This window comes from Plodia interpunctella, chromosome Z (genome assembly GCF_027563975.2).
Source record: "Plodia interpunctella isolate USDA-ARS_2022_Savannah chromosome Z, ilPloInte3.2, whole genome shotgun sequence".
NCBI lineage: Eukaryota > Metazoa > Arthropoda > Insecta > Lepidoptera > Pyralidae > Plodia > Plodia interpunctella.
In genome coordinates, this window is record NC_071324.2 from 2,208,689 (window position 1) to 2,222,002 (window position 13,314).

General features: G+C 36.5%; 2 protein-coding genes across 4 annotated transcripts in view; one reads left to right on the forward strand and one right to left on the reverse strand.

Moving 5' to 3' along the window:
- Positions 1–13,314, reverse strand: part of LOC128683053 (DNA-binding protein D-ETS-3) — a 271,734-nt gene that overhangs the window by 173,294 nt on the left and 85,126 nt on the right. The window lies entirely within an intron of this gene.
- On the forward strand, positions 339–10,878 carry LOC128683354 (uncharacterized protein). 3 transcript variants are annotated; one of them, XM_053768896.1, is made up of 4 exons: positions 339–451; positions 1,054–2,317; positions 3,285–5,169; positions 7,397–10,878. In XM_053768896.1, exons 2-4 carry the CDS (start codon positions 1,221–1,223, stop codon positions 9,569–9,571), a joined length of 5,157 nt encoding a protein of 1,718 aa, XP_053624871.1. In that variant the 5' UTR covers positions 339–451; positions 1,054–1,220; the 3' UTR covers positions 9,572–10,878. The 3 variants fall into 3 exon arrangements, with proteins under 3 accessions (XP_053624871.1, XP_053624870.1, XP_053624869.1); XM_053768895.1 differs by lacking the exon at positions 339–451 and adding an exon at positions 583–736; XM_053768894.1 differs by lacking the exon at positions 339–451 and having other exon boundaries at positions 764–2,317.

Sequence of the window (13,314 nt, forward strand, 5' to 3'; positions counted from 1 at the left end):
TTTCAAAGCGTCTTCTAATTTGACATAAATTGTACGACGATGCTACAAATGTAAATACCTTCAATAGTAAATAGGTTAATTTGGTACTAACCACCAATCGTACTATTCAAATGGTACCTACTAGCAGTTCACCGGGAAGTTTTTTTTATATAAGTAGCATATTTGGCTAATGAGCTTGTTATATATAGCACACTTAAATTATTTTATAACATTTCAGTTGAGTACACTTTGTAATACTATTATAATACTTTACATTAAAAATTAACTTCCAACTATAGTACTTATTACTAGGTAAGTGGTTTATCAATAGTGATTGAAAATTCTGCAGTCACGATCTACTGACCGAGGCCGACCGCAGAAGCGACTTGGACTTCATTCAAGAGACGTCGATAGTTATTTACAGTCATGTAATAAAAACTCTGGTAATTTTACAGGAGAGGACCATCAACAGGTGAGTACTGCTTCTCCATCTCTGGTTTCATTCCATTTCCTTCATAACTCAATAACGTACCGACTGATGACGCGAAATCGTAACTAAAAATAAATCCATGCTCAGTTGTATATTTAGCGCGCTTGCTCGTATCCAGACGTGGCCGCCAGTTGAACGGAGATTTTCTACCGATCACAGATCATTTATTAATCAAAATAAAAAAAAATCCGCGTTTAGTGCCACCAATAAACAATAAACATCAAACATGGTGAACTGGCTACGGCGAAAGTGATCAAACGCCTCAAGGTAAACTCGCTCAAGTCCACTACACTCGTTGGTGATGCTCATAGTACACATATTATTCACACCTATTTCCACACAAGCCCACGCAAAAGCAACGTGTTTTCAGTTGCAGATGCTCACACTGAAACGATATGTTGTGTTCTTAGTTTTACGGTGAAAAGTGAAAATATTTGCGTGGTCCGTGTGGAATTAGATTTAAGAGCATCCAAAAATCACAGGAGTAAACAATTAATTTAACTTGACCGGCCACACATTAAACAGACTACATAATTACACAAACTGTTGATTAATTAAACATATGGAATCTGAATTGTCGCCAGATAAACAGAAAAGTGTTCCACCGGTGCCATTAAAAACATATCAATGGGAAGATTTGAGACGAGCTCGTGAGGCGGGGGGATATCCTTGGACGCATCTTTTGAAGATACCATTGGAAGGTGAGATTACTGCTGAAGATATCATCCGTGAGACTACGCCCAGAAGAAGCATGTCGCGGGAATTCTCAAAGTCACGAACACATTCACCTGTTGATAGAGATGTGCAGAAGATTTTGAACCTAGATTCTTCACCAGGAAGCAGCCGGAAACATGGTGATGAAGGAGAAGACGAAGGTGTTCATATACCAAATTTTTCTAAAGAAGTATCTCTTGATTCCGAAGATGATGTGATAAATCAAGCTGTTCAAGCATACATGGTTAAACGTCCTGAAAGTCAAACTAGTTCACATTTAGCAGCACCTATAGAGATACCAACAAAAAGTATTTTGAAACGTCGCGTGCCAGAGCAACAGTATATCGGGATTTCAGAAACAAGAGAAAAAACCAAATGTTGTCATCCACTTGTAAATAAGATTAAACACCTCGCTGATAAAACTCTTCATAAACTAGAAAGGTCCGAACCTGAAAAATCTCCGATTCCTAAACGAAAGAGGAATGAAGAGACACCGGAAATCAGACAGTTAAAATCATCTCCCGGTGCTCTTAGGAGACAAAAGTTTAGTGCAATAAAATTAGGAGACTCTGATGAAATGAGCAAAACCATGAGTATAGATACACCACCACCTAGAAAAAAGAAAGATCACATTTATGAAGATATAGAAGAATCTAAAGTCCAAGATGTTGAAAAATCACTGACATTTTCTCCTGACATTCAAAACAAAGAAACAGAAGAAGAAAACAGAAGTAACAGCAATAAAGAAAGTGAAAGTATTTCAGAAAAGAAATCCATTACTTCCCATGATCCAAGTTTAGTAGCTGAAAATACTTCATTAAAATCTGAAGATCATATTATGGAAAAGCTACATAAACCAATAAATATAAACAATGAAGCTTTATTTTTAGATGAAGAGATGGATTCAGAGGAACCTAATGTAGATGAAATATTCCAAAATCAGTTGGATGAGGCTAGACCAAAAAATGATTCACCAAATATAACTATTACGGAAATTATAGATGAAGACATTGAAGTAACTATCGAACAAACTACAACTATACCGATTGAAACATCACCTAGTCCAAGCCCACGAGAGTATAGACAGTCAAAAGATGCCGAACCTTTCGACAGAGAATGGTCCAAACCTAGCAGGTAAACAATTACATATTATTTTGATGTACTTAGAATAAGTGTTCTCATTGTAGTGTACATAGATATCTGTTGTATATAATACGTAACTGTGACATAACAGATGTTTCAACACATGCAAACGCGCTTGCTTCTGACAGTCCGATAAATATAGCCCCGACGGAATAGTCTTCCTGTTCGTTGGGTAAGCTCTTTAAAATTGTCATCTGTGATCAGTGCTCGCGACTGCTTTCACGCTAGTGATTAGTTCATTTATCCTCCGGCATTCGCAAACGCGTTTAATGACCCACTGCCATGGGGCAAACGGTGGTTCGTCAAGTCAAGTTTGCGCGCAACTAGTAATTAAATATGCCTTGGGTTACGACAATTTTCGGTAGTCAGTAGTTATGAGTACACTTCGGCGATGGACATCCGAAGGCGGAACTCCCATCGAGAAGCCTTTAAGGCCGACCAGAGAAGGCAGCGCACAACTATACACGCCAGAAGTTCGTTGTGCTTGTCAATTTTTCCAATGCGATTCGCTCCTACCGGAAAGAGTCAATCCAGTGGGCACGCGACCAACATCGCGGGCAAGCAATTTCATTTCGTATGAGAGGTAAGCAACGGCTACTTTCAGTTTGTGACAGTTTAGATGACATTTTATGTGTAAAATTACGAGGTGCAGAATAAAATGCGACCCGCGACGTGTTTCGCCCGGCGGTTGCTGCGGCTAAAACGAGCATCAACGGTTGGCCTAATTGTGACTCAAATAACTTTTGTGTGGTTTAAATATAACTCAAATCTTCTGTGAACAATTCAAAATATTGCGATTTTTGTATTTTATTTTTCGCTAATATATATGCAAAGCGAATTTGTGACATTTATTATGCATTTGCGAATTATTATAACTATGTAACCCATTATATGTGTACCTAGTTATTTCAGAACGACAAAGACTATCTATTTTATTAACGATATCATTTTTTCACAGTGATCACGAATATGAAATCATCGAAAAGCCGACACCGAACCTTGTTTATACTGCTCCAAGTATAGACGAAAAGCCAAAGATGAATAAAACAGATGATGAGTTGTCGAGTACGACATCTTTGGAACGTAAATATTTACAACATACATCAGATGAAGACGAACCAATAGAAGATAAAGAGAACATTATTCACAATGAAACTGACGATGGTATAATAAACGCCGAAACATTACAAAAGAACATAGAAGATAGATATTTTGTTAATACGCCTTCAACTGTATCAAGAACTGAATGCGAAGTTAGTACTAGCCAAGTTGATTCGTCTGCATTAGAAAATTTGCCACTAAAACGTGACAGCCGATCGAAAAATGCAGAAAGTATCGATAGTAAGATTCAACAACGCATAAAAGAGGGTACAGGGAAATTAAAATCTCAAGCTGGCAAACTAAAAAGCAAACTACAAAGTATAAAAACAAGACAATTTAGCATGCCTGAGAGACCTAAAATACATTTTCCTGATCGCCCTAAGTTTAAAATGCCCGAACGTCCTAAAATTTCCTTACCTGAAAGACCTAAGTTTAATTTGCCTGATAGAAGAAAATTTAGCTTACCAGATCGACCTAAGTTCAAGAAAATTAACATATCTGAAAAATTAAGCCTTGGCGACAGAAAAAAGTTTACTTTGCCAGAAAGGCCCAAGTTTAACGTTCCTGAACTTCCGAAATTTAAAATGCCAGAGAGACCAAAAATCAATTTCCCTAGCTTAGGTCGAAAAAGAGATAAATTTGAGTCTATGGAAGTGAACGAAGAACCACAAACAATTGCAACCGTTGACTTTGAAGCAAAAACATACCCTAGACTATTTAATAGGAAAAAGAAATCTGAACTCCAAAAAACTTCGTCATCACCAACATTAGAAAGAGATGATACGCCCCCACCGATATTCACATTTACTCGTGTAAAGAAAACTAAAGAAGAGCCTCAATCATATAATGCAGAGAGTCCAGAAGAGCCTCGAGAATACGGCAATATCAGCCACAACGAATTCGAGTCCAGATCCGACGACACCAAACAATTCGATATTCCATACAACTTTGATAGGGACAATTCTAAATATTTAGATGACGAACCAATTCCATCTGAAAGTAACGATAATATAAATTCATCCATACCAAACATTTCACCGTCTAACCAAGAATACAGTCATGTAATTAACGAAATCGATAACGACGAATTTTTTGTTCGACCGAGAGGAATTTCTCGCGAAAATATTCAAGTTAGAGAATATTTGAGTGACGAAATACGACAAGCTTTCAAAATCCCTAAAAATGTGCTCGCCACTATGGGGGACGGTTCAGTTTACAACCAAGACAATATGTATGCGAACGAGCCAGAAGCTGACCCGGAGCTTATGATTGACGAGAATGAGACAATAAGGTATTCAAATGAAGATTTGAATGATAAAGATGATGGTTACTACACATTCCCGCCAGTTCGGCCATCCCGGGCTAAGCGAAAGAAAAAAGAAGCGGAACAGGAATCTCTTAAATATATAGATGACAGTGTAAATGCAAGCATGCAGTTTAGCGAAGTGGATTTAGGATTGTCAGAATATCCGCCTGACGGAGTACACGGGAATTTAGATGAGACTGGAGTGAATAGTCAGCTGGATTTCTCTCCATCGACTGATTTACACTCGATTCATGAGTATGCGAACGATGACGTAATCGAGTATCCTGAAAATATACCAATCCAGTCTCAGACTCTGCCGATGCCCCCGAAGAGAAAGAAAAAGCTTGGTAAAAAAGACTTTAGGCATTCATCGCTGAATGATTTTAAGGCTCCGTCTGCTGGTCTATGGGAGGAGACTTGCGAGCAACCAGAAGACGTAAGTATATCCTATTTTACAATTAACATAAAACACTGTTATTTTTACTTACCGACGATCGAACTGTACTGTCGATCTCGATACAAAATTACAAACATTAAAAAAACATTAACTGCTACGTTACGTTAACAAGCGAAATTTTTAATGAAATTGATTTTTAATAAATTAAGTAGCGTCATAAAACTATTATCGTGCCACTAGTATCGTAATGAAAACTAGGCTTGTAGAGAACCAGTCCACGGTCGTCCATAAAATCAATAAATCAATCATGTAAATGGCGCCAGTGCTAATAATAAAAAATCTAAATTTGCACAATTATGGCACTTGATTTGGGTTAGTGTAGATATTTGCGCGTGTAGTGAAATGGATAAATTCGTTAAATTTTTGTGTTGTATATCTCATAAGGAAAATAAGAAACCTTCATAAAATCACTTGTGCACAGTTTGTTTTAGTTTTTCGAGACACGTGATTGTGTAAATCTGTGACTCAGAAAGGGACAAGAGATCGCAAACCTTCATATGAATAGATTTTAAAAGATTTTGCTTTAATTTTACTTCAAGCCTCTATGTAAATACTTTTCTTCTTAGGAAATGCTATTGTTTCTACAGCTGCCAATGCTGTTTCCCTTATCTCCTCCTACGACATTCACGGGAGGATATGCAGTGATCCTATATTAGGGCGGGACCACACGTCACTGTACCGCACGGTCATTTATATCACCCGCCTAACAGCAGTGCTACTTTAATGTATTCCGGCTTGAAGGGTGAATGAGACAGATTAATGACAGGGTAATCTATACTATATAATACTATCTATACTATTATTATTATAAAGAGGTATCCGTTTGTAAGTTAATATGTTTGAGGCGGACAATCTCCGAAACTACCGAACCGATATAAAAAATTCTTTCACCATTATAAAATTACATTATACAAGATTGCTATACTTAGGCTATATTTTATCTCAAAATTCCCACGGGAGCGAAGCCACGGGCAACATGTAGTGTGTAATAAAGTAGACAACGCTCGTTATAACTTTGATGTTTCAGATGTCCTTAGTCTGTGGTTACCACTTCCCACCAGTGGGTCCACATGAAGGGAAACTCACCTGTTTGCTCACTTAGTGCTATGAAAAAATATTAAATGCCAATTGCTTCTCAAATAAGATATTATAGCCACAATGAAGCAAATGAGTGCAACTAATTGTTGGCTGTTATCCAAAGGAAACCATCTTGGATGGAAGTCAGAATTATTTTTGGTCTCCACTCGATTGTTGACCCAGTTTAACGTTTGGGCCGAGACAGATTTTAATGTTTTCACTTTTGTAACAAGGTTAGCTGAAATCTAGGTCTGGAATCGATGTTGTGGTTCCCGACCTGGAATAGGACTACTCCATACTCGTATCTTTATCCGAAAATTCATATATTTATATACCCACTAATATTATAAAGACGAAAGATTGAGAGTATGTTTGGTAATTTTCACGCTCAAACTGCTGGGCTAATTGTTATGAAATTGGTATGAGACAATTATTTGAAACTTTGGTAATGAGGTAGGTCATACCTTGGATACCTTGATAGGGTACTTTTATCCCGAAAGTACGCTATTTTATTGGTCAAAAAGTCTGACAGTCAATTAATGGCACTTTGTAAAGTAGATGGCGCTATTGTGCATAAAAACGTAAGTATTTTTAAATAATAATTATGCGGGTAAAATATGCAGCTAGTGACTTATAAAAACTAAATAAGTTTGTTACATTACTTAACCATTATTCCACGCCATAATAAAAACAAAGGAAATCTTACACCCAATAGCAATTTTATTATTTCATAAGTGATTCTTATATCTGTCATAATAGACTGAACGCGTCTTAAATAAAAGGAAAGTGACTATTAACCGTCGATTATGGGCAATTAAATGGTTACCGCTGTTTCTATTATTGGCACCACTGAGAGCCATTTTAAGTATGATCTTGTTTACTTCTGTTTTGTATAGTCCAATTAACTGATAATCATGACCTAATCGCAAAGTCAATGCGTATTACGAAGTTTTTCAATACAAATAAGTAATAGACAGGGAATCAAACGAACCTATTTTATTTATTCAAATGTTATTTAACAAAATAGCACAAAGGGCGGACTTGATGCTAAAAGCATTATCTATTTATACTGATATTATATTATCAGTACGATTCTTAAATAATTGCGTTTATTCCTGTCCGCTTTCAGATAATCGTTTACCGGACCGAACACGAATACACTGTGCCACAGGACATCGCTAACACCGTGAGCGAACAAAGCCCAGTGGCTCCTCGGCGAAACAGATCAAGAAGTTCCAGAGGTACTTCTCTTTGTGACGACGATCGCACCTCACATGGAGCTGAATCATTAACACTTGATACCCATGTGGCACCCGCGGAAGATATCGAAGCCGATCGCGAAATCAAGCGGGAAAGTCCTGGATATGCCACCGTGGATAAAGGCCAGTATGCACCAAGCAAAGCCGTTAGGAGATCAAAAAGCAAAACCCCACCAGCTCGACGTAGGAAAAGTCATAGCTCTGAACGTAAATATTACACAGTGGGCTCTACTAAATCGACCGTGCCAGACCGTCCTCCAAGAAAAAAGTCTTCAACGAGCCTCATGACACTAGACAGCTTTACAAAACGATCTGTTAGTGGCGACCTAACGCAGTATGTTGAAATAGATGAACCGCCGTTTGAAGAGATACACAAAAAACTAGAATCCGGGGATGTAGTGAGCAAAATGAAAGATAGACCACTGCCCCCTCCGCCAAGACCACCAAGAGGACCAAAAAGGAAAAAAAGAAACACTCAAGATCATTTGGATAACCTTGGAGTTAAAGCTAATAAAGAATTTTCATCTAAAAATGCTGATGATGAAGAGATAAAAACCGAAGAGGTCGTTGAAATTGAAGTGTCTACGCAGACTGATCCTCTTCCCGATGATGTCGACTTTGAACTGGGTATTGAGGAGAATCTCGATATATCAATGTCTAGCTCACTCAGAGACATTGTCGATGAAGAATCAATGTTAGGAAGAAGTCAAAGTAGACCCATCGAAAGTCCTCGTATATCCAGACCTACATCCCGATCTGAAAAGTCATTGAAGCTTTCCGATCCTAAAATATCAGAGCTATCTAAACCCAACATAGGGCGTACCTCTCCAACAGTTATTTTAGTGGAAAGACGTGTTTCCAGCCCCACACGCATAAACGAACGCGAAGAAATGCTAACAGAAGCTTCTTTGACTGTCCAACATATAGATATCGATGAATCACAAATCCCCGATGTTCCACCCTTGCCCAAGTCACGAGGCATGCCTCCAATAACTCAAACACAACCAAAGTACGTAGCTCCGGTTGAAGAACGAGCTCTGGAAAGAATATCAGACGCTGGTAATAGGGAAGTGCAACTGGACAACTTAATTACCCAACGTCTACAAGTTAGAGATTTAGATGTCGCACGACTAAATGTAACAGAACTACAAGCTAGTAAGATTATGGTGTCTGATATTGAAGGAATGACTTTGCAAGTCGCCGAATTAGACTCTAAGTCTGGACATATCTCTGTAAGTGGAATAGAGTTCTCACAATCTGTAATAGATGAGATTGTCAAAAAGTTTGCAGAAATATCAACAAATCAAGGTCCTTCGCAGTCAATACATGAATGTTCCGAACATGCGAAAACGATTATAAAGGAAGAACAAACGCAAACAGATGAATTACCAATTGAAAATGCAGAAGCAGGTGTAAAATCTCAAACTAAGAAACCTATACCTTCGGAAGTAGAACAAGCGGTAGATGAAGAAATGAAACAATCGTTTGAAGAGCATGCTCCGCCACCTCCCCCGCGCCCTTCTACCACGGAAGAGGCAACTGCTCCGCAACGTCCACCACCTCCTGATCTGACGCCTTTGTTGTATTCTTATCTCCAAGATATAACTATGCCCCCATCGTCTTACTTTTCTCCGAGGGCGTTTAGAGAGTTCCATGAGTCACAACACCAAACTCCTCCTCCGCCAACGAGACGGACCAAAAGGAAACCAGCAGCACAATACTCCGGGTCTAGCTCTGATGAGGATAGACCTCGTCCCTCTCCGCGCCGAATGCCTCCTCCAATCAGAACACACGAGCCCACCATAACCGAAGCTGGTGCTCAATTTCTAAGAGTCTGTCAAAATTCTATTTCTAGAACTATAAGGCACATATTTAATTCGTTCATGTCTTATATCAGTGGTAATGAAGACAAGAAAGACGTCCAGATGGCGTTGGTTATATTTCTTGTGTTGATTGCTGGATTGATAATGTTTGGTCTTAGCGACAGCAGGGCGATTCACCATCATCACTGGGAGTTCTTCAACCCTCCAGATGGGAAGCAATGAAGGAATTCATGAATATAATATGTTATCTAGTTTCGTTTAAGCTAAGTGTAGAATATTTATAATTATATCCTAAGATATTGCAACTATGTCAAAAGTAGTTTAAAAAAATTGCAGAAATTTTATATTTTTTCTGCTGGGTAAAGAGATTACAGAAGCACAATCAATCCACTCCTAATTTTTCTTTACCACTATTACTGCAGCGGTTATTAAATAGGTCCGCGTAGGGTATAGTCTCACTTGCAATTGGCTCTAAGTACATAATTTTATTACATACATACATATAAACAAAGCGAAAGTGTTGGATCTAGGCATTTTTTCCAATTAGACTTTCCAATACAGTTTTTAGATAATAAAATGTGTTATTGTTATTATTAATATAATTTTAGATTCGTATATATATTTTTTTATAATCAGTGTAAAAACCCATAGTTGGTGAGGAGGAAAGATTGGTTTCAAACAAAATTACATTTGACCATAATTAAAGAAACTGAGAACGAAGGGTAAAATTGAAATTGAAAATTGAATATTTTCGAAGAACGCAACTTTTTGATTACGATGATAATGTGATATACCTTCAATAAAATATTTTAATCCCTGCGCTAACTTATTCAATGAAAACTTTCTCTTCGCCGACTTTTTGGTTTTCAAAAACTATTTTTCCTAACTGCATCCATTAATTTACTGATTTATTTTAAAGGACTCTTCGTGCTGTAATATTAAGATGGTCGTTTTAATCTCTACGTTTACATGTCACAATTTTAAATTCGATAATTTTAAATATAACTTTAGAAAATGTCTACCTATCTATATATAGCAGAAAAAATCTTTATAAATGAAAATGATGGTGCCACTATACAGCTTTTATGCCAGCTTTACACTATCGGCAAACGGATACTCTCATAACTCTCATGAGAACAACAATATGTATGCAATGGCGTCGACAACTGATTCGCCGATTGTATGTTGCCGGCATAATGTATTTTTGACTAATGGTAAACGTTTGCTCAAGATTGGACGTTCTTCTGAAAATTAACAGATTAAATTTACTTCAATTTAAAATCGTAAAAGGAAAACAACGGTTCATTTACGTTTTTCCGAATATTCGGACTAGTATTTATTGTCAAATTGTTATATTAATCTGTCGTTGAGTTATATTTTGTCTGCGAAATTAAAAAGTGTTACCTAATTGTAAATTATTTATTGAAACTAACATCACTGGTGATGTAAACGTAGTTTCGGCTGGTGTTATGCATTTTGTAAATCTTTTGTTGTGTAATTGTAATTAAAAATAAAATTTGTTAAATCTTTTTGTTATTTAACCCACTTATATATAGGTTAGAAGCTTATTACTAGACTCAATTAGGACTTAAACCTGGGACCCTTCTATCACTGGTGGACGGTCACCACTAACGCATCTTGGCAATTGCCATAAGAATTATTCATGCCAAATGATACAAGAAAAATCGATTCAGTGTGTCCTGCTAAGGATATTGGAAATCCAGTTTACCAAGGCGAGCTCGAGGAGACCAAGTTACTTTGCCAAATATAGTAGCCATAACTAGGCTCATTTACTATTCCATCTGGTAGCAAATAGTCGCGTAATCAGCCAAATAGGTTCTCCACCAGTGTGCACATTTCCTCGTCAAGTTTTCCTTCACCTAATGCCAGCTCCATCACACTGTCGCCGAACTCAGACACAAGCCGACGCGAACATTGCGTAGTTAGTAAAAATGCTATATTATTTAACGCAACGAAAAACGAGCAATGTATACCGATTCTACCAAAATTTGGCAAATAATATAGTGCTGGCATAATACCACGTGGTAAACGGAGGGCTGGCTGGTGAATGACATATAGGTACTGATTTTCAACGTGACTTCTTTTGGATGTGCTTTCAGGTTCCAGGTTCATGTCTCTTGCCGGCTATACCATATCGGCAAGCTGTTGGCCACGCTTTGGCTGATACAACATACATTGGTGGTATTTCATTCATCATCATTCTGTTCGTACGTTCGTAACGTTCTGCTATTGCAAATAGATATGGATTTTACTCTATTTCCGTAGCTACTTCCTCATATAATTAGGTACTTCTTTTTAAATAGGTAATAATCTAATTTGCCGTGAAGAAATTTTTGCCACCCTCGCCAACTCGCCTCGACCCACATATTCATTGTAACATATGAAACTATATAACTGTTGCATGTTTAAATGTATTAAAATATACTTACTATTTAAGTAATTAACACTTAAGTTGGTACCCACCTAATAATTACGTAGGTAGTTATGTATGTACCTACTAGCATGCAAGTGCAAAGTGATTAGAATTATTAAATCGAAAACGGTTGCCAACAAAATTCTCGTAGGCAAATGTGACCACATTTTAAGAATTATGACTATAGAAGAAGACAAGATCATGTGTTTTTATTTTTCGCTAAGAATTTTAAGAAATTGAAAAAACTGTGATGGTTGGTGTCTACATAATATGGTAACATCTGCTGATATCTGCTCACATCGATTTCTCTCTCTCTCTTTCTATAGGGGTTTCTCACATTTTAAATTTGCAACCTGGGTAAAAAAAAAAATAAATTTGCAACCTCTATGGAAACACCAAAGACAAAGAGAGCAAAGGGTTGCCTGAGTGACAGCTGTTGACAGTTGATGACAGTTGATGACAGTGACATTAAGGACACCTTCGGAATGTTGCCATTATAATAAATTTACTATTGATTGGGGAAATTTTTATATCATAAGGCCATTTCTCAAGAGTATCAAGAGCAGGGGCAAAAAGTTAAGGTATAGTGTTAAAGTATGTTTCGTCACTATCGCACTTTATAATATTTAACATAGACAGAAAGAAACAAAACAAAGTTTAGCTTAATGTACGCTTTAATTTTTTTACGAATAACTGGATACATTTTAACTTTTTTAGGGTACCTACTGCAAAATTCCCTGATTCTGTATGTGATTACTGTTTAGTGGTTACAGTTAAACTACCTAAAAAAAACTACCTACTAAAGTAAGCTTGGGCGTAAAAGAAATAATACTATATCATGTACTTACGTAACTAACTCCGACAACTTACTTCCTAGTAGTATATTTGCAGTATTTATCTATAGTATCAATAGGGTCTAAAGAGCGTATTTTGACAATGACAATTTTAATTATTTCTTCTACAGCATGTCAAACGAAATTATTATTGACTGGTACTATATGGCAACTTGATGGGGTTTGTTTACCGTAGATGCTCATGCCGCCATTTTCAATAATATCCAAATCGAGTTTTCGTTATACTTACTGATATCTTGAAAAGATTTGGGTAAAGTTGTAAATTATTGCGTCAATTTTATTGAACATAATATATTTTGTATTTTTTATTATTTATTTAAAAAATAAAATATTATATTCATTCACCATTTCATCTAAGTTTATCTGTCGATTTTACTTTAAATGTCTTATAATATCTTAGAAAACATATTTATATAAGTAGTAAATTCTAATATCACTTCTTAGAATTTAGATAATTATTTTCATTATAGCAATAAAAATTTCCCTGACCATCCAAAAAAATTATGACTCTAAACGTGACAGATTCATACAAATTATCTAAACCCATAGAAAGATAAACAAAAAAGAAAAATCTCAAACCAATTTATTGAACGTTTGAATATATTATAATAAAGCTACTGTAAAAAAATATAGGTACAAAAATTAAAGAAATAATTGTGAAAATAAAATTATACAAA

Excerpts from the sequence above, each read along its gene's own strand:
- LOC128683354 (XM_053768894.1), top strand. The coding sequence starts at position 1,032 with ATGGAATCTGAATTGTCGCCAGATAAACAGAAAAGTGTTCCACCGGTG. Across the intron at positions 2,318-3,284 it reads GAATGGTCCAAACCTAGCAG|TGATCACGAATATGAAATCA; the intron begins GTAAACAATTAC and ends ATTTTTTCACAG. Across the intron at positions 5,170-7,396 it reads CTTGCGAGCAACCAGAAGAC|ATAATCGTTTACCGGACCGA; the intron begins GTAAGTATATCC and ends GTCCGCTTTCAG.